This window comes from Dipodomys ordii, unplaced genomic scaffold (genome assembly GCF_000151885.1).
Source record: "Dipodomys ordii isolate 6190 unplaced genomic scaffold, Dord_2.0 Scaffold30, whole genome shotgun sequence".
In the NCBI taxonomy this organism is placed as follows: Eukaryota; Metazoa; Chordata; class Mammalia; order Rodentia; family Heteromyidae; genus Dipodomys; species Dipodomys ordii.
In genome coordinates, this window is record NW_012267246.1 from 1,981,089 (window position 1) to 2,008,113 (window position 27,025).

The following is a 27,025-nucleotide window of genomic DNA, read 5'->3' on the forward strand; positions in this document are numbered from 1 at the left end:
AGTACTAGTTCTGAACTATTAGTATAACTTCGCATGACTTGCGTTAATGATTTCTCGTGGTCCCTAGCCAGGGTGTACCCTGAAGATGCAGGAAATCAGTTGGGGTAAACATGCTGCTGGTGCCCTTCCCAGCACACAGGGGAATTACTCACAGCTGCCATCTGGTAGGAAAGGAGGAGGCAGAATGAGAAAATCTGTCCCACCCCGGTCCTGACCAAGGCCATGGTGGCCCTGACCCTCTTCCCTCCAGGGCGAGTTCTTGGGCTCTTGAGGAGTAGTTGGTTACCCAGTGTGCCCTTGTGTTTGGATGAAAGGAAACAGCATTCTGGAGCCAAATGTCCTGAGAACCAGGCTTTAAGTCTTGTCGGCATCATTGTGTCAGGGGAGGGAAATGTAGAGTACTGATACCTTAGGAAATGGAGGCGAATGAGACATTTGATACACAGCTGAAAGCTGCCCTGGTTAGGATCTGGAGTCTGCCATCTCCAAGCTCACTCTAACAGACAGGTGTGACTCTGGATTATACAGTGAACAGGAAGGGGAGTGTGCTTTAGGAGTGCCCCAGGTCAGCAGTCATTTACAATCTTTTTTATGGTTTAATTTAATATTTATTTTTTTATTGTGAAAATACCAAACAGAGGGGTTACAATTAAATGGGCAAGGTAATGAATACATTTCTTATCAAGCATTGTTGCCTCCTCTGTTTCCCTTTCCCATCCCTTCCCATCCTCCCCCACAGCCAAAGTTGTAAAGTTTGTTTTTCGACATAACAACTTATACATCTCATTATTGTAATGGGTCCACCTGCATCCCTATTTAAACGATTTGTTTTTTTCCCTTCCCCTCCACAAAGTTTACCAACATTAAATACAGTGAAAGCAGGGGTTATATCGTGGGGGAGGGACATACAAAACAACAAAGAAATCATCTTATAAATATGTTAGAAACAATCACAAGAAAGAAAAAAAAACATTTGAATACTTATCTTGGGGTTCATTTCACCTAACATCAACTTATCTGACCTTTTCTGCTTGTCTCAGACATATACCAGTTATTGCAAATAAAGGAAACCATGGGACCTATGTTTGGGCCTGGCTTACCTCACTTTAATAGAATTTTTTCCAAGTCTTTCCATTTCCTAACAAATGAGGCAATGCCATTCTTTCTGATGGCGGCATAGAATTACATTGTATATATATATACCACATTTTCTTGATCCATTCAGCTACTGAGGGGCATCTGGGTTGGCTCCATATCTTAGCTATGGTAAATAATGCTGCAATAAACATAGTCGTGGTGGTAACTTTAATATGGTCTTGCTTGTGATAATCAAATAATCTTTTAGTTCCATGAATCCAAGAGAGGGACAATGTGTACAGTGAAATGTGAGCAGATGACTGGAAATGGGAATGGTGAAATAGCGTAATGGTGAAATGGTGGTGTGTGTGTTCAGGTGTTTTAACTGAATGAATATTGTGGAGGAATTGTAAACTCATGAAAACAAAACAAAAAAAACTGCATTTCCCCCTTAGTGCTATGGTATTAGTCATAGAAGAATCTAAGAGCTTGGTGCAGTGGCTCACTTTTTTTTTTTTTTTTTGGTTGGTCGTGGGGCTTGAACTCTGTGCCTGGGCTTTGTCCTTCAGCTCTTCAGCTCAAGGCGAGTGCTCTACCACTTGAGCCATAGCGCCACTTCCAGTTTTTTAGTGGTTCATTGGAGATAAGAGGCTCACAGACTTTACTTCCCGGGCTGGCTTTGAACCACCATCCTCAGATCTCAGCCTCCTTAGTAGATAGGACCACCAGTGCACAGCTGGCTCACATTTTTTATTGCAGTTATTAAGGGGGCTGTGATCAGGGGTATTTTGGTTTGATGATAGCTAAGATAAAATCTTTTGAGAGACCTTATTTCAGTTTTCTCTTTTGAGTAAATTTTTGCCTGGATAATAATTTAAATAGCCTATCTCCACATCTTCCATTCCAAATTGCATTTTCCTTTACCTTTCCTGATGTCACCTCTTTGGGTGCCTTGTCAAGATGCAGTGCACTTTCTCTCAATGTTGGGTCATTAGAGGACTCACAGGAAGCACAAACTAAGGAGTCAGGCTGTAGGTGGTAAGAGGAAGGGAGAGTTTCCACAAAGGGCAGTGCCTCACAGCCCAACAGTCACCATGTGTCCTCCTGGACCATTGCTAAGTGGGAAAGGGATTTTCAGGAGCTCTTCTAGAAGGAAAGCCTCAGTTCCTAGTTCTGATGCATAAATTGTCAGTGCCTGAGATGCTGTGAGTGGCAGACATGACAATTATGTAACAAGTAGCAGCAAGCCAAGCCCAGTGGGATGAGCACACAGTGATGCTCCTCCCAGGAGCCTCATGAAAACACCTGCGATTTCAACACACTCGCCTTGCTCACTGGCACTGAGATGGCCAGCAGAAGGACATACCTGGTTCTGGGAGTTCTGCTGTTTGTATGGGCCGAGTTGGGCACTAAAGGCCAAGAAGAAGAAGAGGAAGAGACCTGCAGATTGATGCGAAAGTTTGATTTGAATGGTTATGTGGATGCCAAAAACCATTCCATTATTATTGGAGGTCTGTTTCCTATTCACTCCAGGACCATCCCAGAAAACGAGTCTAGTTTCGAGCCAGTGTCAGCCCAATGTGAAGGGTAAGCCATGTCGGAATCTTCTCCCTCCATTCTAGGTGGTGGGCAAAGAGTGGCGGGCTGGCCTGGTTCCCAACTGGAGCCATGGGACTGTGGGAGTCAGACTAGGGGCTCATGTTTGAATACCCCAGTTTCTTTCAGGTGGGCATCAGAATCACCAAAGCTTAAAGTCAACCAGGTCTCTCCTAATTGCATGCTCACACAAGAAGGAATGGTTACCCCTGATGTGGAGTGTTGTCCTCAGAGGGGGCCAAGGCCAGCAGCTCCAGCTCCACCTCAGACTTGTCACTCAGATAGAATCAAGGGGCACCCAGGCTGGTGAACCAGAACTCAAGACTCCAGAACCTCCTGATGATCCATACATGCGTAATGCTTTGAGGGGCAGCGGGGCAGAGTATGCAACATGACAGCGTAGCTGTCACTCATAAGGCCCGCATTCTCCTCTGTGAAAGCCTGTTTGGTCCAGGGACTCTGATGTTCAGGGTCAGATTCCTCCAGCTGCCACATGGGCTCTGCTCTGCTGAGCTTGCCTTAAGATGACTGCACAGGAAAGAGAACCTGTGCCTTTCATGCACCTTTGCTGGTGATCAGGTGTGGAGCATGCACACATACAGAGACACGTTTTGGGTGTAAAAAATTTAGGTATAAAAATGGCAAATATGGACCATTTCTTCCTTTTATGTTCTTTTTTGGTTCTTTCCAAATACTTCAGTCACTTTGAAATAGTCATGACCAACATAATGACATAGTTTCATGTTGGACAACTTACCTTGTGCGCAGGCGAGAACTGTTTATTGAGATAGAGCAGCGAGGAGTTCAACCTTGCTATGGGTTTGGAGAGTGTGCAAAGAAATGGGACAGGACCCGAGTGTTTATGAGGTCTGAACAAAGAAGCAGAGGTTAGTGAAAAAGCCATTAGTTCGAGGAGATGGGGGGCTTTTCAGTTGTGTTCACAATGGAATAAATATATATATATATAAGTATACATTTATTTATATGAATATAAACATACATATAAATGGGATATTTGCCACCAGGCTCAGGTAGATTGCTCGGCCTGCTCAGGCAGTCTGCACATGTCTTTGGTGGCTTGCCTGTATCTCTGTGCAGCTGGGAAAGCAGGGTGGGAATCAACCCTTCACACTCCATCTTTGGTTACATAAAAAGATTGGGCCAAGAGGGGAGACTGGGGAAAGGGTCTTTCCAGCTACTTCCTGCTGGCCTGGGGGCATTGAGGAGTCACTGGGGCTGGGGTCTTCAGGGTCCAGGTCTGCTCTGGGCAGGGCAGGGTGGTGTAAGTGAAGCCTCTGGTGACCTGCAGTGATAGGATGGCTTTCATGTGCTCCCAGGTGGTGTCCTGAGTAAGGGCTGGTATCTTGTTAGAGGGAAAGTTTTGAAAAAGGTGAGGGGCTGGGAAGGTGGCTCAGTGGTAGAGTGCTTGCCTTGCATGCATGAGACCCTGGGTTTGATTCCTAAGCACCACATAAACAGAAAAAGCCTTAAGTGATGATGTGGCTCAAGTGGTAGAGCGCCAGCCTTGAGCTGAAGAGCTGAGGGACAGTGCCCAGGCCCAGAGTTCAGGCCCCACAACTGGCAAAAAAGAAGAAAAAAGAAAAAGGTGAGATCAGGCAAAAGGCTGACAAGGTGGCAAAAAACTACCCCCTGGGCACATGCCAGAAAAGTTCCATTTGGAGCCATTTGTGGCATATTACAGGGAAGGAAGAATCTTTATGCAACTAGATTGGGGGCAGGAAGGGAGAGTCTAGGGTTTCTGGTGTGGTTAGGGGAGAGCATGCTGGACCAATTAAGAATAACCAGTCAGAAGCTAGGGCTGGACAGGAAGAGACATGGTAGATGTCTGGGTTCCAGAGCTGGATGGCACCCAGGAAGGTACCAAGGCAAACTGTCCTGAGTCTTAGAAACAGCAGGTAGTAATGGTAAGAATGTGAGCTCCTGTCCAGTTAGGAGGAAGACAGGTATGGGTGCGACAGCATACTTATTCACTTTTTCTTTTGATCTCTGGCCCTGGTTAATTAGGAGAGGATAAGCACAAAGTGGCGCTATTTGGGATTTTGCACAGTGTGTTTCATTCAACTGCCTCTGGACAGACTCTCATCACCAGGACAAGCTTAGGTCCGGGGGTGTCTGCTTCTTGTCAGTCATGGGGCTTGAACTAAAGGCCTAGGCACTGAACCTGAGCACTTCTGTTCAAGGCTAATACTCTACCACTTTGAGCTGCAGCACCACTTCCAGAATTTTGCTGATTACTTAGAGATGAGAGTCTGACAGGGGTTTTTCTACTTGTGCTGGCTTTCAACCATGATCCCAAGATCATCCCTTACTCCCAGTTGAAGCAACAAGGCGATCAAATATAAATATTTTTATTCTTAATTGCATTTAACACTAGGATACTAATTGAGGTTAAGACATTGTAGGTGTCAAGAAGCCTTTGTAATTACAAAGGATGTAGGAGTTGTTCTTATTTTAGCCCTATATCCAAGGAGGCTTCCATATTAAACAGGGAAAAATGGCACTTGAGTTAAAAGGTGTTCATTTGAAGGACTTTGACATAAACACTTAAGTGAACTTTGGTTTACACAAACAATTACTTATAAAAAATGAGATGCTGGACTCGGAGTTTGGCTCAGTGGTAGAGTGCTTGCCTCACATGCATGAGGCCCTGGGTTCGATTCCTCAGCACCACCTAAGCAGAAAAAAGCTGGAAGTGGTGCTGTGGCTCAAGTGGTAGGGCACTAGCCTTGAGCTGAAGAGTTGAAGGACAGCTCCCAGGCCCAGAGTACAGGCCCCATGACCTACCAAAAAAAAAGAGAGAGAGAGAGAGAGAGAGATGCTGATTTTGTACTAATTTTGACCTTATTTAAATCACAGCCAACTTAGTTACATAACAAACTTTACACATAAGCTCTATCTTTTAAGACATATTCATATCATCTGCTACATACTCGAACCTTCTGGAGTTTGTCTTTCCATTTTGGAACAAACATTTAAGACAATTCTTCCCCAATCCTTTCTTATCCCAAGGAATCTATTTTTTGTTTGCTCAATTCCTTTCCCAAGACTTTCTTTGCTAACTTGGCTCTTTCTTTATATTTCCTTATCTCCTTTCTGGTGTTCTCCATCACACCTGGTGGGAATGGGGCTGGGTCTCACTCCTTTTACTACTTCCCTTTGTAAAGATATTTCCTTGTAACAAGAAGCACCTTGATAATTAACTCATTTGACACAAGATTTACAATCGCAAGCAAGGAACAAATAATTTCAGGAAATTATCAGTACCAAAAAGTAGAAAAAGATTACTTTTTTACATCAGGATGACTGTTTTTAATGCATTACAATAAGATTACTTTGAATATGTACATATACATGCGTATACATGCACACACACACGCTCAAAAGATGCATTTAGGTTTTAAAGAAATGAAAGTCAGCATGAAGTTTTTTTGAATTCCAATGGCAAAAGACATTTTTTCCCAGTGTATGATAGAACCACATGATCAATGCTAGAAAACAGATAACACTAAACAAAACACAAGGCAAAACTCAAAACACAAGGCAGAAGCACTTTAGTTTAACTTCTGCCAACGACAAAGAGAATTTAACAGAACCTCCATGCATACACAAACACTGATCACAAGAACAGAAAACCTTTAAGACAGTTTTGGTAATGAGGCACATTAGTATATGAGCTAATCTTTGATCACCTAGAGAAATGAAGACAGTAAGCTTGGTGAAAGAGTGAGGCTTGGGAAAAAACCAACTGTGTGGCCTTTGTCTCTTCCTAGGTGTCAGTCTCTAAGGCCTGTATAGAGAAGGGGTTGGGGAAACCCCTCCAGGGAGCCTTATGCAGAGGAGTTTGCTTTAAAGGAGAAATTAAGAATCCAAATTCTGAAGTGAGTAGACTCAGGAAAGAGAAAAGGATTGGATTATTGTCTGAGTCCCAAAGACAAAAGAAGGACTGGTTTGTTTTTTATTATGGGGTTTTCCGGTGGGAAAAGGAGAGAGAAGTAAGAGAGAGAAGCTGCCCCAGTGTGTTACCCAGCCAGCCACTGTCAGTGGTAGATTAGCGAGAGAGCCAGAGCAGAGGCCCATTTATTTAGGGTATAGAAGGGAAGAAGGTGTATTAGCCAGAGAAGGGAGTTAGGATTTATGTATGGGGAAGCACTAGGGGTAACAGTTTATCCCAGTCTTGTTTGAGCTCCAGGGTTCATTGGGTTAACATTTTCTAAGGGTTTTGTTAGCTCTTTCTAACTTTCCTGAGGACTGGGGATGGTAGGGAATATGATTGTCTGTCTTGTGGAGTTAAAAGAGTGAGTAGTTAGTAAGAAAGAGAGAAGAGCTCCCTTATAGGGATAGAAAAGGCAGTGTCGATTGTGCAAAGCCTTGTGTATTAAGGGAAGTTTTGTGGAAGGTTGGGCATCAAGGGGGAGAAGCTCGGGGGAAGTCTCACTAAGTAGCTTCAGGTGGGAAGTTTGGGGTGGGTCCTGCTTTAGCTTTGGAGCTTAAGCAGGGCTGGTTGCTTTATCCATGAAGGCTTATGCCGGCCCCCATCTGTCAGCCACACAGGCAGAAAGGCAGACCACCTTAAATATTGTTACAAATATGATAATTTTACTTCATGTTGAAAAGAAAGCCAACCCAGTGTGGAGAGGAGACAGAAGAATGTGCTATAGAAGAGCATTTTTTATGAAGAGGTCAATCAGCAATCCCGCAAGCGTATACCAGGTAAAAGATACCCCCCAAACAACAACAAGGAAAGGTCTCTTGTGTCCATATCTTGGGGTTCATTTCACTTAGCATCATTTTATGTGGTCATATGTATATAGTTTTTAAGATTTTTTCTGCTCACCTGATAAAATTATCCTAAACGTATACTAGTTATTGCAAATGAGGGAAACCATGGGACCTATATTTCTTTGGGTCTGGCTTACTTCACTTAATATGATTTTTTCCAATTATTTTCATTTCCTAACAAATGGGGCAGTGTCATTCTTTCTGATGGAAGCATTCTTTTAAATGTACTATACAATTTTTTTGTTTCCTTTGTATATTCTTCCCCCTGTGGTATATCCCCGGTTGTCATTGTACTTGATTTTGGTTCCCTGCATCTTTTGTATATCTTTGTCTAATTTGGGGAAGGAAAGGGGAATAACAAAATGCTGAAACAAGGATACAGGATGACCCATTGTAACAATGAGATCCACAAGACTGTAAATTGGAACTCAACTTTAAAACTTAGGGTGGAGGAGTGGGGTTGGGGAGAAGTTAGGGAAGTTGGGGAGGGAAGGGACAGTGGGAAGGGGAACAACATTAGACAAGTTATATACTCATTCCCTTACTCAGGCAACTGTGACCCCTCTGTACAGCATCTTTTCAATAAATAAAATTAAAAAATACACCCCAAAAGGTTCATCCTAATCTGTCAATGGTCATTATGATTCATGTTGAATTTGTGCACTTCATTACATCATTGTGAAAAAATAGCAAGCTCAGACAATTGTGGAACCCGTTGACGTTTTGGCAGTATGCTGTTGTCACTCATCCGAGCTTCAAACTCCTTATAAGAGTGACTTTTGTCTTTTGCCTTATGAGAGTGATTTCCTTTCCAGGTTCAACTTTCGAGGATTCCGCTGGATGAAGACCATGATCCACACCATCCAGGAGATCAATGAGAGGAAGGACATTTTGCCCCAGCACACTCTGGGCTATCAGATCTTTGATACATGTTGCACCGTGTCCAAAGCTATGGAGTCAGCTGTGGTCATGCTCATGGGGCAGGAAGAAAACAAACCCAACATAAGAAACAGCACCGGGGCCTATCTGCTAGGAGTTATTGGATCAGGAGGCTCAGCCTTATCGATTGCCACTTCAAGACTCCTGAGCTTGTACAGATTACCTCAGGTACCTCCGAGTCCCGTGCAGGTGTTATCTTAAGGGAAACAACAAGTATGTACGGAGCAGATGGTAAACCACAAGGTATTGAGGGAGCTACTTGTGGCCCACTTATTGGCAGAATACTGCAAGTGTAAATTTCCACCTACCGCGATGTGACGGAGATTCCTCTGTCCTTCGGTCCTGCTTTATTTGACTGAGGTGGGGTCCAGTGATTTTCCTGTCATGGATAAATGCTTGTGTGCTCATGGATAGAATTCAGAAGATTTCCATGTTGATGTGTGCATGTATTAATTGTGAATATTCATGAGCCTAACTGTTCCCATACCACTGATGTCAAACGAGACTTGGAATTAGTAAAAATGGGCACTTTCCTGGGATGTTTACATTAGAAATTATTTAAAATTCTGAGGAAGGAACACATTTTAGTATAAATAGAGGTGACAGGAAGAATGGGTTCCTAAGAAAATGTGAAACGCTGCACATTTCTTTAGTATTACTATTATTATTATGTAATTGTACAATGAGTTTACAATTCCATAAGTCAGGTTGTGAGTACAGTGCTTCTTGGTCAGTGTCACAACTTCCATCCTTCTCCTCTGTTCCCCTCACATCCCTACCCTCCCATTACCCAGCTCAGTTTCTACATAATGAACATTGAATATAATGACTGGATTTGCTCACCCTTCCTTCCTTCCTTCCTTCCTCCATTCCTCCTTCCCTCCCTTCATTTTGCTCTCCTCATCCTCCCCTCAAATAATGTTTCTACTTTCAGGTATTCCTTTTGTTGAACAGGGCATGGGTGTTCAGAGGTGCTACCCCTTTGGATTCCTCCTGTATGTGTCTCCTCCATTAGTCATTTTCTTTGTGTGTAAAATATGTTATCATGCATATTTGTATTTTTTATCTACTTTCCACATATTAGGGAAAACATGAACTGTTTATCTCTGAGCCTGGCTTACTCACTTGATATGATTTTTTTTAAGGTCCATCTACTTTCCTGCAAGTGACATAATACTATTCTTGCTTATGGCTGTGTAAAATTCCATTGTGTACAAACACCACATTTGCTTGATCCATTCATCCATTATCAACTATTTGGGCTGTTTCCATAACTTGACCACTATGAATAGTGCAGCAATAAACGTGGATATGCAAATGTCTTTACAAATGTCTTGCAAAGGAATTATTTTCCTGATTTCCCTCTACACATCATTATTTTTTAGAATTTACTTTAGTATTACTATAAAGGTGATATACTGAGGGATTAGTTACATAAGTCAGATAATAAGTACATTTCCTGTTGTGTGCTGTCTCCCTCCCACCCCCCCTCCCTCCAAGGCCCCGTCATCTCTACCCCTGAGTTGTGTAGTTCATATTCAACACAATGTCCAGGAAGAACCACTATCGCACTTTTTCATCCTTTTCCCCTCTAGTTCTGTGCCCCTTCCCATAGACAGACAGATGACCCATAGGTAGACAGAAAGAAAACAGAAACAATAAATCAAAAAGAGATCTCTTTGTTCCATATCTTGGAGTTAGAGTTTGTTTTGATATAAATATATATGTGAACTTTTATATGATTATAAAGAGGAGCTAAAGGCTTTGTGCCTTTGTGTTTCTCCCCTAAGAATCCTCTTTTGGTCTCACTGTGTGTCAGTGTCTATAATCTGGTACAATTTATCTTATCTCAGTGCAATTTAGATCTAACTTCCATATATGAGGAAAAACATGAGCCATTTGTCTCTCTGAGTTTGGCTTACCTCACTTAACATCACCTGTACTAGATTCATCCATTCCCCTGCAAACTATATAGTATTCTTTCTAATGGCTGTGTATAAGTACCACATTTTTTTGATCCACGCATCTATTATTCTAGGGCATCTAGGCATTTTCACACTTGGCTATTGTGAATAGTACAGCAATGAATATGGATGTACAAGTGTCTTTATGGTATCCTGGCTCATGATGTTCTGGGTAGATGCTCAGGAGTGGTATGGCTGGGTTGTAGGGAAGGGCTGTGTTTAGTTTTTTTGAGGAACCTCCAGACTGCTGTCCAGAGTAGTTGTATTAGTTTACATTCCCTCCAACAGTGCAACAGGATTCCTTCCCCCCCATATTCTTGACAACATTTGTTGGAGTTCAAATTCATTATTTCTACCATTCTAACTGTAGAGAGATGGTACCTCAGGGTAGTTTTGATTTGTATTTCATTTATGGCCAGGGATGATGAGCATTTCCTCATGTGTTTCATTGCCATTTTTACCTCATTTTCTGATAAGTTTCTCCTTAGCTTTTTTGCCCATTTAGTGATTTATGAGCTATGGGAGCGGTTAGTTTCTTGAGATCCTTGTATATTTTGGGTATTAGGCCTTCATCTGATATAATGATGGTGAAGTTTTTCTCCAAGACTGTGGTTTGTCTTTCTAGTTTGGTAACTATATCCTTAGCTGTGCAGAAACTTTTCATTTTGCTGTAGAGCTGCTTGAAAGTCTCCCTCCTATCTGCTATGTCCCTAGGACTCTTTTCTCCCTGGACCTATGAGTTCTAGTTTTCTCCTACTTTCCCTTGTAGTAATTTCAAATTTTGGGGTCTGACATTGAGGTCTTTGATCCATTTGGAGTTCATATTAGTGCATGGTGACAAACAGAGATCCACTTCTAATTTTCTTCCTATGGATGCCCAATTTTCCCAAAACCAATTACTGAAGAGACCATCTTTTTTTCCCACTGAGTATCATTACCTCCCATATCAAACATCAGATAATTGTAAGTGTATGGCTTTAGTTCTGGGTCTTCCACTCTGTTCCATTGATCTTTGGGTCTATTTTTTTATGCCAATACCAGGCTGTTTTTGTTATTATAGCTCTGTAATAGAGCTCAAGGTCTGAGATTGTGATACTACCCACATTGCTTGTTTTTGCCCAGAATTTCTTTGGTCTCTTTAAGGATTTTTGTTGTTGCATATGAATTTTTGGATTGTTTTTTCTATCTTGGTAAAGAACTTTATACAGCACTTTTTCAGTATGGCCATTTTCACAATATTAATTTTACTTATCCATGAATATGCTTTTCCTAACCATTCATGTTAAAAGCTCTGGAGGGCCGGGTGCTGGTGGCTCATGCCTGTAATCCTAGCTACTCAGGAGGCTGAGATTCGAGGATCGTGGTTCAAAGCCAGCCCGGGCTGGCTCTTTTTTTTAAATTAATTAATTAATTAATTTTTTATTGTGAAAATACTGTACAGAGGGATTACAATTACATGGGAAAGATAATGAGTACATTTCTTATCAAGCATTGTAGCCTCCTCCTTCGTTTCCCCTTCCCATTCCATCCTCCCCCCACTCCATGAGACTCTTATCCCCAGTAAACCACTAGAAAACCAGAAGTGGCTCTGTGGCTCAAGCGGTAGAGCACTCACCTTGAGCTGAAGAGCGCAGGGATAGCACCCAAGCCCAGAGTTTAAGTCCCATGACAGACAAAAAAAAAAAAGCTCTGGAGAAGCTTAAAATTGAAGGAACATACCTCAAAATAATAAAGGCTATATATGACAGACCAACAACCAACATAATAATCAACAGTGAAAAACTAAAACCATTTCCTCTAAAATCAGGTATAAGGCAAGATGGCCATTCTCTCTCATGGAAGGTCTTTCTATTTCTTTTTTTTTCTTTCTCTCTGGGCCTGGGAGCTGTCTCTGTGCTCTTCAGCTCAAGGCAAGCGCTCTTCTGCTTGAGCCACAGCAGCACTTCTGGTTTTCTAGTGGTTTATTGGAGATCAGAGTCTCGGACTTTCCTGCCCAGGCTGCTTTGAACCATGATCCTAAGATCTCAGTCTTCTGAGTAGTGTGAGCCACCAGCTCCCGGCCCTTTTTATTTTTTGATGTTACCTTTGGTTTCTTTCTTCAGTGCAGTTCTGGAGTTCCTAGCCTCAGCTATAAGGTAAGAAAAATATATAAAGGAGATTCACACAGAGAAAGAAGGCAAGCTATCTCTATTTGTAGGTGACTATATATATATTCTCCCAAATGACTCCAATCCTCAAGTCCTAGAGCAGATCAATAACTTTGGCAAAGGAACAAGACACAAAATCAACCCATGGAAATCAGTAGCCTTGCTGTACACCAACACTGTATAAACTAAGAGGGAAATCAGGGAAACAACTCCATTTGCAATAGCCTAAAAAATAGAATTCCTGGGAATAAACCTAAACAAGGAAGCAAAGATCTGTATAGTAAAAAGTATATTTTGTGTTATCTGCAAATAGAGATAGTTTGCTGCCTTTCCCTGTATCTCCTTTATGTCTGTCATACATAGCCTTTATTATTTTGAGGTATGTTCCTTCTATTTTAAGTTTTTCCAGAGCTTTTAACATGACTGGATATTTGTTTTTGTCAAAAGATTTTCTACATCTATTGAGATGATCATGTGGTCCATGTATTTGGCTTTGTGAATATGGTTTATTGAGTTTACTGATTATGTATGTTAAACCAGCTTCAAATCTCTGGGGATAAAGCTCACATAATCATTATGTAGGATTTTTTTATTACTTGCTGAATTCTGTTGGCTATTATTTTATTGCTAGGCTTTGCCTCTGTGTTCATTGGAGAGATTGCTCTATAGTTCTCTTTTTTCCCTGGAACCCTACCTGGTTTTTGGATGAGTGATGCTGGCTTCATGGAATGAGTTTGGAATTTGTCCTCCTCTTTTTAATTCACAGAAAAGTTTGAATGTTATTGGTGCTACTTACATTATTCAGCGTGAATCCATTGGGACCTGGGTTTCTCCTTGTTGGAAGATTGTTTCCTTAATCTCATTGCATGATAGGGGCCTTTTTGATTGGTTTATATGTTCTTGGTTAAGCTTAGGCAGATTGTATGTCTCTAAGGAATTTATTTATTTCTACTTGTTTTTCCATCTTATTTGAGTATAGGTTTTGAACGTAGTCTTCATGTTGATTTGGGTCTCTTGGATGTTTGTTGGAATGTTTCCTTTGGCGTCTTGCATTTTGTTGATTTGAATCTCTTCTTTTGTCATCAGTCTAGCTACTGCTCTGTCAATTTTATTGATTTTTTTCAAAGAACCAGGTTTTGATTTTATTGATTTAATGTACAGTTTTTTTTCGATTTCATAATTTCTGTTGTAATCTTTGCTACTTCTCCCCATATAGTAGTTTTGGGTTTGGGTCATCCATGTTTTTCCAGAAGCTTTAGTTGCATCATGAGGTTTTTTCCTTGAGTTGTTTCTGTTTGCTTTTATGTGTTCAATTTACAGTGATGAGCTTTCCCCTCAGCACTGATTTTACCGTATCCCAGAGGTTCTAATGTGATGTGTTTTCATTTTCATTGAATTGCAAGAACTTTCTAATGTCTTCAGTGACATATGTGTTGTTCAGCCTCCTATGTGGAGACTCTCCTATATAGTTGGCTGTTTTCTGCACCATGCTTTGTTGTGAAGAACTACTTTAAACCCACTGGGGTCAGATAGGATGCAACAGGTTACCTGGATCCTTTTGCATTTGCTTAGGCTCATTGTGTGTCCTGTGATCAGATCAGCTTCTGGGAATACTACGAATTGGGTGTTGTTGGATAAAATTCCCTGTAAATAGCTATTAAGCCCTTTTGGGTGGTGGTGTCATTTAATTCAGAGCCTTCCTTGCTTATCTTTTGTTTGGTTCACCTGCCCTTTGGTAAGAATGGAGTTTTAAAGTCTATTCTATTATTGTGTTGGGGTCTTCCCATGTTCTATAAGGCCAGGAGTGCTTCTGGAATGCATGTAGGTGCTCCATTGTTTGGTGCATAAATATTAACCACTGTGATCCACCTTTGCACGTCATTCCCTTTATTAATACGTAATGACTTTCCTTGTCTCTTTGCACTGATTTTAATGAAAAGTCTGTTTTATCAGATACCAATATAGCTACTCCTGCCTTCTTGCAAGATACAATTACAGGAAAGATCTTTTTCCATCCCTTCACTTGGAAATTGTGTTTATCTTTGAAAGTGAGACGTGTTTCATGGAGACAACAAATGGTTGGATCTTGTTTTTTTGGTCCTGACTGCTTCATTACATCTTTTTATTAGAAAATTGAGCCCATTGATATTTAAGGTTCTTGGTGTGAGATAAGCCATGTCAGCTGTGTTTGTGTTGCTTGCTTCTTTCTTCTTCCTATTTTACTATTCTAATCCCCTAGTGATATATATATATATATATATATATATATATATGTATATTGCTGCTTATTTGTTTGATATTGATTGTCTTCGCTGATACCATGTGTTCCTGTAAGATCGTTTGTAGTGCTAGTTTAGTGTTCATGAATTCCTGTAGTTTTCGTTTATCTTAACTTTCTTCATCTTTTGAGAATGACGACTTCACTGTGTACTGGTTTAGATGATAGTTGTTGTCATTCAGATATTGAATTCTATCTCTCTAGGCTTTCCTTGCATTTAGAGTTTGTGTTGAGAAATCTGTGTTTATTCTTCTTTCTATTGTAATAAAGTTTCCTCTTTGATTTTGCTGCCTTTAACATTAATTTCTTATTTTCTAAATCCAGAGGTTTTACCATGTGTCTGGAAGTGTTTCTTGTCGAGTCATGTCTGAGTGGAGTTCTGCCATGCCTCTCTCACATGGCTGAGATTCTCTTTCTTGAAATTAGCATTTTTTTGAGCATTTAGTTTCTAATTCTTCTTCAGTGGTTATTCAAATTACATATAGTTTTGATCTTTTGGCAAAGCCTAGTCCTTCTTGAATGACCCTATAGCATGTTCTGAGTAGTTTTTCAATTTTTTTGACATTTGTTCAAATTCATCTCCTTTATCACCAACCCTTGATACCATATTTTCAACTTCTTTTATTGTATTGCCTATGCTTTCAACTGCGTTTTGTAATAGAGAACTAGAGCTCTTCATGCTTTCCAGATCTTTACTGATATCATTTCACATATTCCACATTTTCTTATGTGTCTAACTTCTCTTGGTATTCTAGATTTTCAAGAATCTGCTTTTATTTCATCAGCCATTTTTGAGTCAGAGGTCATTTTATTATTTCATTGTTGAATATGTTTTGTTATCTGGGAGTGTTACATTCCTTTGATATCTTACATTTCTTGTATTTTTGTGATGGGTTTTACCCATCAGAAGACATTTTTAGTACAGACTTTCAGGAACCTGAAAGTTACTGGTTACTGTTATTTTAAAGTAACTGTTACTTTAATGACTTAGCATTTCTTTCCTTCCTTCCTTCTTTCTTTCGTTCTTTCTTTCTTTTCTTTCTTTCCTTCCTTCCTTCCTTCCTTCTTTCTTCTTGCTGGGGATTAAACTAAGCTAGCACTGTCCCTGAGCTTCTTTTGCTCAAGGCAAGCACTCTACCACTTGAGCCATTGCACCACTTCTGGCTTTTTTTTTTTAGTAGTTTATTGGAGAAAAGAATCTCACAGACTTTTCTGCTCAGGCTGGCTTCAAACCACAGTTCTCAGATCTCTGCTTCTTGAGTAGCTAGGATGACAGGCGTGAGCCATGAGCACCTGGCGATTCTTAGCCTTTCTTATTTTTTACTCTCTTAAATTCTCCTATATTGTTGTTGATTTTTGAGGGTGGTGAATTGCCTTGTTTATTCATGGATTTTGTTATTATTCACTGTGACTTGCATATCTGGGTTCAGAGCTTGTGAGGCTGTTGGGTGTAGGCCCAGGAGTGAGGGTGTGGGGTATGGGGTGTGGAGTGTGGTAGTGTGGCGTTTCACTGCATTTCATGCTGGTATGCTCAGCCTTGACTCCTTCTAGAGTCTTCTGTTACCCCACTCTGAGTTTTCTGTGGGAAAAAACATGGAGGTCCTTGGATGGCGGACACTGGGGCCTGCACCAAATGGTGAGCGCCATTTGTATCAGTGCATCTGTCTTTTTCCAGGCCTTCGGGCTCTCAAATTTGAGGTTGTAGATAGATTTCTCTCCAGGTGTGGTGGGTCCACAGAACCCAGGAGCAGAAAAGTCAATAACAACAAAAGAAGAGGAAAAAAGAGTGGCTGTCTGGTATTTTTCATTGAGATTCAGAAGATGTTTAAGTTTGTTTGGTTTTTTCTTTCGTCTTTAGAAGTCTGAAGCTTCAATACCTTGGGTTGGTATCAGACCCTTGCTGTGTGTCTTCTGGTTCTTTTCTCCTGAGCTGGATTTCCCTGCCAACTCTCTGTACTTCTGTTTGCTCAGAGGTAACTCTGACCCTTTCTGTCACCGTCCAGGAATCTTCTTCTGCACCTTTACTTCTGATGGGTTTTTCGGATCATTAAAATAAAAGCAGTCAGAACTTACTAATGTTATTAATGTGAATAATGTATGACTTTATTTATGGTACTGATGAAATAGGAGTATTATATACCTAGTATTTGTGTTTTGTATATGTCTAATGGTTCTTGGTATTGAACCTGAGAACTTAAACATGGTAGGCAAGTGCCTTAACAATGAGCTCCTCTATTATGCAAATTTGACATAGACAGGAAATACATACAGAGCTAGTGCAAATCTTGGCTGAATCATTAGACTCATTAAGCAACAAGCCCAAATCTTGATGTTGTAAAATCCATCTTCCACCAAAGACCAACAGTGATTCATATATAGTCTAGAAACTTCTAGTTAGTTATTCTCCTTTAAATCTTTGCAGTAATCTCAGAGATGTAAATAAACTTTCATATTACTTATATCACTTACTAAATAGAACAATATGAAAATGCAGATCATGATCCTACTCTTTGTAGAAAAGCTAATTCCCAGAAGCTATAAACAGCTTAGTACCTAAGGTATTTTCTTGGAAAATTATTTGGAAAGAACTGGAAAAGTGGTATGCTTGATTCTTAAGCCATTCACTACATAGCAATCTATGCATTTTGCTTTTTTTTTTTTTTTGGAGGGTCCGGTCATGGGGCCTGAACTCTGGGCCTGGGTGCTGTCCCTCAGCTCTTCAGCTCAAGGCTATCACTCTACCACTTGAGCCACAACGGGCTTTTTTCTTTTTGCTTATGTGGTGCTGAGGAATCGAACCCAGGGCCTCGAGCATGCAAGGCCACCTTCCCAGCCCCTATGCATTTTGCTTTTTGTGTGGTATTTTTTTTTTTGGTTGCTCGTGGGACTTGAACTCTGGGTCTGGGCACTGTCCCTCAGCTCTTCAGCTCAGGTGAGCGCTCTACCACTTGAGCCACAGCGCCACTTCTAGTTTTCAGGTGATTAATTAGAGATAAGAGTCTCATGGACTTTCTTGCCTGGGCTGACTTTGAACCTCAATCCTCAGATCTCAGCCTCCTGAGTAACTAGGATTATTGGAGTAAGCCACCATTGCCTGGCTCCTTTTGTGTAGTTTTTTTTTTTTTTTTTTTTGGGTCCGGGCGGGGGGCCTGAACTCTGAGCCCGGGCACTGTCCCTCAGCTCTTCAGCTCAGGTGAGCGCTCTACCACTTGAGCCACAGCTCCACTTCCGGCTTTTTTTCTGTTTGCTTATGTGGTGCTGAAGAATCGAACCCAGGGCCTCGAGCATGCAAGGCAAGCGCTCTACCACTGAGCCACCTTCCCAGCCCCTTTTGTGTAGTTTTAATGAAGAATGTAAGCATCACTCTATGGAACAAGGATAAGAGAAGAAGCAGAGAAAAAGAATGCAGGACAACTCTGAAATTCATGAAAGCAGCAGGACTCTCTGGAATTATAATTCAGAAGGAGGTGGCTTGTTAGAAAGGTGGTAGGATGAGGGAGAGGCTGATGGATGTTCTTCATGGTGGTGTCAGTGAAGGGGAGGGAAAGTTCCCACAGAGATTTGATCTCCATTCATGTTTCAAAGCATGGGGAATACATACAAGGACCCCTGGCCACATGAGGATATACAATATCTCCTATTTACATAGATGTGAGTATTACAAGAAGGTGTCTTGGGTCTTGCTTGTACAATATGGCTTGGATTTGAGGCTGAGATGGAAGTTCCTATCACCTTTCCTAAGCTAAGTCTGAGGACATACACACCAAGAAGTCCCACTAGAGGGAAACAAAGCAGAGAGAGCAGGAAGAAAGGAATGGAAGGGACTTTAGAGAAACTAAAGGGAAGAGGCGGGAAAGGAGGGAGAGAGGGAAAAAAGTAAATAGAGATACAAACATTGGGCCTCCCAAATGGATTGTGAGTCAGATTCTCCCATCATTCACAGGAAGACACGTTGGGTGTGAGGATAGGCCATAATGCTTCACTAAGAAAAGCCGGATTTTCTCAAGAAGAATGCAAGAAAAGGCAGGTGAACACAAGTCAGAAAAAGAGAGCACTAAGTGTTCTAGTCTTAATAATGACAACTTCTGAGCCCTTAAGTTTGAACAAGAATGGACTGGGCTAGCAAAACTTTTCCTACAATGGAGGCTCTTCCTAAATAGAAAAAGGAGTAGAAGTTCCTCTGGTAAGGAACAATGAGCGAGACATGAAGAAACTCTTAACTTCCTCCCTCTTAATAACTACTTTGGAAATTGCGTCCTTGAAGGCGTGGCTTTGCTATCCAATAACTGCATGGTTATTTTCAATTGCAGATGGGCTATGCCTCTACCACCACACTTCTGAGTGATGACATTGAGTTTTCAACTTATTTCCGCACAATAGCAAGTGATAAAATCCAGGCCCATGCGATGGTCAAACTAGTCCAACACTTTGGCTGGGTGTGGGTGGGCACCATCGCATCTGATGATGATTATGGAAAATATGGAGTAAAGGAGTTTAAAGCAAACTTAGAGGGGCTCAACATCTGCATTGCGTTCTCTGAAACCATCCCCAAAGTCTATTCCAATGAGAAAATGCAAAAGGCTGTCAATGCTATTAAAGGCTCCTCCGCCAAAGTCATCGTGCTGTATGCCTCTGATCTGGACCTCAGTCCCTTCGTGCTGGAGATGGTGTACCACAACATAACGGACAGGACATGGATAGCGAGCGAAGCATGGATCACCTCGGCCCTCTTGGCAAAACCTGAATACTTCCCCTATTTTGGTGGAAGTATTGGGTTTGCAGTGCCAAGAAGTGACATCCCGGGGTTGAAAGAATTTCTTTATGACGTGCATCCCAGCAAGGATCCAAATGATGTCCTGACCATCGAATTCTGGCAGACAGCATTTAACTGTACTTGGCCCAATAGCAGTGTTCCTTACAATCTGGACCACCGAGTGAATATGACCGGGAAAGCGGACCGACTGGAGGCCACATCTGATCGGTTGTGTACTGGAGAGGAGAGGCTGGAAGATCTTAAAAATACCTACCTGGATGTGTCTCAGCTGAGAATCACAAACAATGTCAGACAGGCTGTGTACGCCCTGGCTTACATCATGGAGTTTCTTAGCAAGTGTAAGGCTGGAATTCCACCAGAAGCTAACAGTAGATGTTCCGAATTAAAAACCATTGAACCCTGGTCTGTAAGTATTGCATGATCTCATGATAGCTTAAAAAGTATTAGAATTCAAGGTGTTACATTACCTCTTTGCCCTTGTACTTAGTAGACAGAAATGAAAAGAAAAAATGTTCCTAAGTGATCCTGACCGAAGAGTCACTCTGTTATACACTCACAGGTGGATCCTACGTGACCTGAGAAGAATAGGCAGTAAAAATGGGAGAAAAGACACCCAAGTGACCTGCAGTATACGTCAAAGGCAGGGCTTTCCCTGGCAGAATCACGATTGTTAAGGTTTTCAGAGAAAGGCAACGTTTTATGGCATGTTTTATTCACTTTTTATAAACTAAAAAATGAGTGCTTACTTAGTGTATGTTTTGTTGGGTACCACAGTACTTGACAGAGCCAACAGGACTCCACATCTGCCATCTTTCCGCTAAGCGGTGTGGCCCTCCTGGTTTGGGGAGGGGTGGGGGCTGGACTGGCCCCTCTGACAGGGGACCTGGGTCCAGCATGTGGGATGTGAGCCTGGATCTCTCCCTGTGCAGGTGTGCTCCCTTCTCACCAAGGCAAACAGGTTGCTGCCTGGGCAGGGTCACCTGGCGAGGCAGGCCCTAGAGCTCTGTGATCACGGAGGATTCTGTGGCTGGCTGTTTACCCCTGTGTGGTGAGGATCCAGTCCATCACTGCTGTGCCCTGGGCCGTGGCCTCTTCCTCCCTCCTCTGTTCAAGTGTAGGTTGCAGAGGCACAGCCATTTCTTAACCTAGAACTTTCTTCTCACACATATTTGCCCATTGACATCTACTGATTCTTTTTTTTTTTTTTTCTGTTGGTCGTGGGGCTTGAATGCTGGGCCTGGGTTCTGTCCCTTAGCTCTTCAGCTAAAGGCTAGCGCTCTACCACAGCACCACTTCTGGTTTTCTGGTGATTAGTTGGAGATAAGAGTCTCATGGACTTTCTTGCCCAGGTTGGCTTTGAACTTTGATCCTCAGATCTCAGCCTCCTGTGTAGCAAGGATGACAGGCATGAGCCACTGGTGCCCAGCTTCTACTGATTCTTTTTAAACCCACTTCACATGGCTACTTCCTGGAAAGTTGAAAGTTTCCAGTGTTCCTGAGGCAATTATCCAGTCTTTACCCATGCCTTCTCGACAGTTTTCACAGTGGACATGTAGACGATGTCGAGTGTTACTGTTAGTTCCTGCTTATTGTCCCCTAGTCTGTGAGCTTTTTGAAGGTAGGATTTATATTCATTATTCTTCATATCCCTAACCCTGATACCTAGGAAGGAGAGGTAGAGCAATTGTTTGTTTTTGCTAGCTGCTAGATGCAGGAGATTTCTAGGAAAGAAGTCAGACTGTTCCCTTCGCTCTTGGTAGGGAGGTGTTAGGAAGCATTGGTATCAGTTATACTTTAGCACAACCCAGTGTTATTCCCATATAGATATGCAAATTTCTACCAGACCCTGGTGGTTTATACATAGCTACTATGGATGATAGGAGCTGAGGATTACAAAGCTGGCCTGGGCAGGAAAGCTCATGAGACTATTATTTCCAATTAAATACTAAAAAAAAAAAATCCAGGAGTAGAACTGTGGCTCAAGGGGCAGTGCTTTAGCCTTTGATAATAAGGCTTCAGGTGAGACCTTGAGTTTAAGCGCTTAGACACCATATATATATATATATATATATATATATATATATATAAATTTCATAGACCACACAAGCCTACGAGAATTTTCTCATAACTGAACTAACAAATATGAAACAGATAAATTACATTTAATAATTTTCTTAATACATGTAAACTATTTAAGAATTTTCTGAATATTATTGCCTATAAAATAATGTGACATTATTAATGAACTAGTTCCCATCAACTTCTTATGTCTTTGTAATCAGTGTACATTTTACACTGATAGCCTATCTCAATTTGGCAATGTACTTTTCAAGTCTGATTTGGTTTTTCTGTCTAGGGGCTGTTATGTTAGGACTGATAAGAGGGAAAAAAATAATTGGTTAGACACTCATTTGGAATTGTATTTGTCATAAAACTGTACTCTGTAGACAACTAAGTTTTCAAGGTTGCTTTTTCCCTTCCCTGTCCCATGGCCTCCTTAGCTTGTTAACACTCTGCATTTGACCTCCTACAAGATTCTTGATGAAATCCCCGTGAAATTTAAAAGTAGTGGAGATATCACATCTGGACACTATGATATTCTAAATTGGCAATTAGAAGGCAGCAAAGAAGTCGTCTTTGTGAAGGTGGGAGAATATAAATTCGACGAGTATAAAGTGGAATTCATTCTCCCAAGGAATTCTACCATATTTTGGAATACTGTGTCATCGAAGGTCAGTTGCTCAGGAACCTCCTCTGTCCTGTTTTTACTGCTACAATACTGTGATGGTTTTCTTAAGCTTTTGATTATTGATCTTACAAAATGATGGCTTACCCCATGATATTTCCACATACAGGATCATGCGCATGATGTACTTTGTACTATTAGTCTTTCCTCTCCATTTCTCCCATCCTCATTTATTTTTTATAATCATTGTGTGATTTCATCATGAGTCTTCACAGTGCCTACAGTGTTCTGGAATCATCCCCTCCCCAGCACACTTCCATTCTCTCATCTGTTGCTCTTTTCCACCCACACCCTCCCCCTTGTACATATGTTTCCCTTCCATGACTTTTACAGACCTACGCTGCACGGTAAAGGTCTGGCTTATTCTCTGTAGTCCGATGATACTGAGTTCCGTAGATTTTTAGGCACATGAAGTCAACCACTCCTCTTTGGGGCTGAACACAATGCCATTTTTATATATGCCACATTTTATTTCTGAAGTCACTGTTGTTGGGTATTTAAGATCATTCCACAACTTGGTTATTCTGAATAATGTTACCGTAAGTATGGGTATGTTGCATCTCTACTGTATGCTGATTTACATTTCCATGGTATAGCCTCAAGAGTAGTCATTTTTTGGAGAAACCTCCATATTGATTTCTATAGTGTCTGGGTTAATTTACGTCTCAGCAGAATCTTTAATGATGGTAAATAAGGCATATATGTGTGTGTATATGTGTGTGTATGCGAGCTATCCCGGCATATACATGCCCGTAGACAGACAGACAGACAGACAGACAGACAGACAATGAGGCGTATCCTCAATTCCTGAGTAGATAGGACTATGGACTTGCCATGGTTACCTGGCAAGCTTTTTTAGGCTTAGTGTGATCTTATTTGTCAGGACTTCCTGTTATTTGCTGAGTTCCTGGGGTTTCAGGAAGTTGTTATTCATGTCTCTATTTTTCCATCTTTTCTACTGTATTAGTTTCCAATGCTGCTTCTACTTTGGCTTGATTTTAATAATGAGCAGCAATAGATTGGACTAGTTTCAGTCTTCCGCATATGAATATCAATTTCTCACTAGACCTTTTATTGAAGAAGCTCTCTTTTCTCCACCATACGTTTCTGGTACTGATTATGAGCTTATATTTGGCTTTTTATATTCTATTCTATGATGTGCCTGTTTTTGTGGCTAGCATGCTGCTCTTGTAACTACAACTCTGCAAGTCTGTAGTGTAGTTTGACACCTGGAATTGTGATACATACACTGTTCTTCTTTTTGGCTGAGTAATTTTTGGCATGCTTCCACATGCACTTTATGTTCGAGTTTTCTACCACTATAAGGAATATCATTAGAATTTTGATGGACATTCTATTGATTCAATTACCTTTGGAAATAGAGTGATTTTCATCCTATTGTTTCTGCCAATTCATGAGCAGGGAGTTCTTGCCATCTTCAAGTGTCTTCTTGTATTTCATTCTGTTTTCACACTGAACACACAGGGAAGCATAGAAGGCTCTTGGCAGAAAAAGTGTCATGATCTGACTTAATGGGCTATAAGATGGTTTTGTCTGCTATGTTGATAGTAGAAGCAGAAACAACAACAAAATGAAATTTAAAAGCCAATGGAACCCAAGGGATGTGCCATTTCAAGGAGTATTGTTTAAGAATGATGAATACTGAGCAGAGACAAGGAAGGACATGGCATGAGTAGGGCCCCAAGACAGTGCCAGAGGGTTTCTGTGATGGGTGGGTTGGAAGGCAGATTCTAGAGGTCGAGAGTAGAAAGACTACTTAGAAATGGAAAAGAACATTATCCATGGTGAATTTTTCTTGACTGGATCTAGAATGAGGAAATCCATTTCATTGCATGTTTATATTATTGCTTATTTTTCAAAGTTTAATAATGAGTTGTATCAATTCCCATCTGTAATATCTACATCTCAAACTGCTTTGAAAGTATTAACTCTCATCTATGTATGTATATATGTTTTGTCTATGTATTATCAACCTATTTAAAACTTTGTAAGAATTCTAATACATATAATATTTCTGTTACATCTACTAGTTCTGTAACATTGCATCTCATTACTTATTTCAGAGAGTTCTAACATGCGTTGTATTATCTTATTTGCTCCAAAGTTCAGGATGACTGTCCTGACTTCCAGAATCAAGGCACATATCATTATTCATGTCCAGGTGAACTTTTTCTTAATGGAAATTGTATTTGTTCTCTCATTTAAATAAAAGTTTCCCAGTAGATTATGGGATCGATTATCTTATAAACATTGAATTTACCCAAAATTTGAAAGTATATGACCATGTAAAAATAAAAGGAGGTCTGTGTTTGCTGATAAACTTTGTAAACTTATTTAACAGAAAAAGATTCCAGCACAATGTGCTGTCTGCTTTCCAGATTCTGCCTCCCCTGTTTTACTGTAGAACAGATGTTTTCATTTTTCTTCCTTCCACTCACCACATATGACCTGTCTTTAACATTAAAATATTTAGATTTCTTTAGATTGTCTTTCTGAGAAGAAGTACTCTCCAGGTTCCCAGGAAGACGTCGGGATCACAGACCCTGGTCAGGTTGTGTTTGTCTTTGCCAGGTTCCGCATTCGGTGTGCACCGATCTGTGTCCCCCTGGGTCGCGGAAGGTAATTGAGTACGGGAAAGAGATCTGCTGCTTTACCTGTGTCCCATGTGCTGATGGATATGTGTCTGAGAAACCAGGTACAGACAGGCATTTCCTCCTTGATACCAAAATGTCACTAGGCTATGTTGGAAAGGCAGCCACAGAACCCTCTGCACAAAGGTCTGAGGGATGCATCACAAAAACCAGTTAATCTCCATTATGTTGCGGGATGTTTTGGGTCATGTGGAAGGAACCATAATTTAAAATTTTACTTCTACAGCTGATGTAAATGGGACAAGGCCTACACATATCCAATTTGCAAGAAAATAAATCACAAATATTATGACCTGTGAAACATGACAATTAAATTCATAAAAGACTTTAGATTGTTTTCAAAAGAGGTTAACCATTTATTCTTACTTGGAAAAGAACTATAGTTCTTTAGTTTACTGAATTATCTCTGTTTTGGAACTCTAAGGAGCAGGGTGACATTTTTAAAGTTCATAGCCACAAAGCCCGAGGTACAGGAGTTCTCTGACAACAGCTCTCTGAATTATTCATAACAGCCTGTATAGTCGCTGCTGTGCCTGGGCAGAATTTTCCCACACATGAGGGTTCAGCTTCAGGCAGCCCAGGGACAAAACTTTATTTTTATTTCTTCCTTCTGTTAAGGATAACATTGTTCTTAGTTCTTGCCTAATGATCTCCAATAGCAATTCATAGTTAAGAGAATTTAAAAAATGTGAAATTGCCTCAAACTGAAAAAAAAAACCTCAAACCATCAAAAAAAATGTTGCAGAAACAGGCAATTCAGGGAAAGGTTGAACTAAGAACAAACCATATATTTGTAAAACTGGAAATGTTTGTTAATCTATAATATCCCCTGCAAAATTTAAGGACATTTACCATCACAGGTTTTGAGATGCTATGTGTGTTCCACAGAAGGGAATTTTCATGCATCCTTGCTCCAGGCCTTTGAATGCTCGGAGCTGTTTACAGTCACAGGATTTCCCTGCAGTGAACTCTCTCATTCCTTCACCAGATAAGAGGGAGTGCACGAAGTGTGGTGAGGACTACTGGTCTAATGAAGACAGGAGCAAGTGTGTGCTCAAAGAGGTGGAATTCCTGGCCTATGACGAGGCCCTGGGCTTCACCCTGGTCATCCTGTCCATCCTCGGGGCCCTGGTGGCGCTGGCGGTCACCGTGGTCTATGTGCTCTACAGGAGGACTCCCCTGGTGCAGGCCAATGACCGGGAGCTGAGCTTCCTCATCCAGGTGGCGCTCCTCATCATCATGCTGTCCTCTCTGATCTTCATCGGCAAGCCACACACCTGGTCCTGCAGGGCCCGCCAGGTCACTCTGGCCCTGGGCTTTACTCTTTGCCTCTCCTCCATTCTGGGAAAGACCATTTCACTCTTCCTGGCCTACAGAATTTCTGCCTCCAAAACTCGGTTCCTCTCCATGCGCCCCGTGTTTCGCAAGCTCATCGTGTTGCTCTCCGTGCTGGTGGAGACTGGCATATGCATCGCCTACTTGCTGATGCGCCCCCCGAGGGTGTACAAGAACATGGAGTCTCAGGTGATCAAGATCATTCTGGAGTGCAACGAGGGTTCTATCGAGTTTTTGTGCGTCGTGTTTGGGGTCGACGTCTTGCTGGCCTTCCTGTGCTTTCTGAGCAGCTTCGTGGCTCGCCAGCTGCCAGATAATTATTACGAAGGCAAATGCATCACTTTTGGCATGCTGGCCTTCTTCATCATCTGGATCTCTTTTGTGCCCGCCTACTTGAGCACCAAAGGCAAATTCAAGGTGGCCGTGGAGATCTTTGCCATCCTGGCATCCAGCTACGGTTTGTTGGGCTGTATATTTGCTCCCAAGTGCTTCATCATTTTGCTGAGGCCGAAGAGGAACACAGCCGAGACAGTTGGGGGAAGAGTGCCCACTGCAGATAAGAGCATCCAGCTGACGTCTGCATCTGTGAGCAGTGAGCGGAATGAGACCGCCGTGTCCACAGTTCTGGATGACTAGCATGGGCAGGACACCTGTCCTGCCAAGTCCCAGGGTGACTTGCTTTTGGGTTGCTTGTGTG

The 27,025-nt window shown here is 41.4% G+C and overlaps 1 protein-coding gene across 1 annotated transcript; it reads left to right on the top strand.

The window, feature by feature from the left end:
• The first annotated feature begins 2,422 nt into the window (after positions 1–2,422).
• On the top strand, positions 2,423–26,964 carry LOC105985602 (vomeronasal type-2 receptor 1-like). Its single transcript, XM_013016201.1, has 6 exons — positions 2,423–2,664; positions 8,289–8,580; positions 19,112–19,981; positions 22,077–22,307; positions 24,914–25,037; positions 25,982–26,964. The coding sequence occupies exons 1-6, from the start codon at positions 2,423–2,425 to the stop codon at positions 26,962–26,964; spliced, it is 2,742 nt and encodes a 913-aa protein (XP_012871655.1).
• The last annotated feature ends 61 nt before the right edge of the window (positions 26,965–27,025 follow it).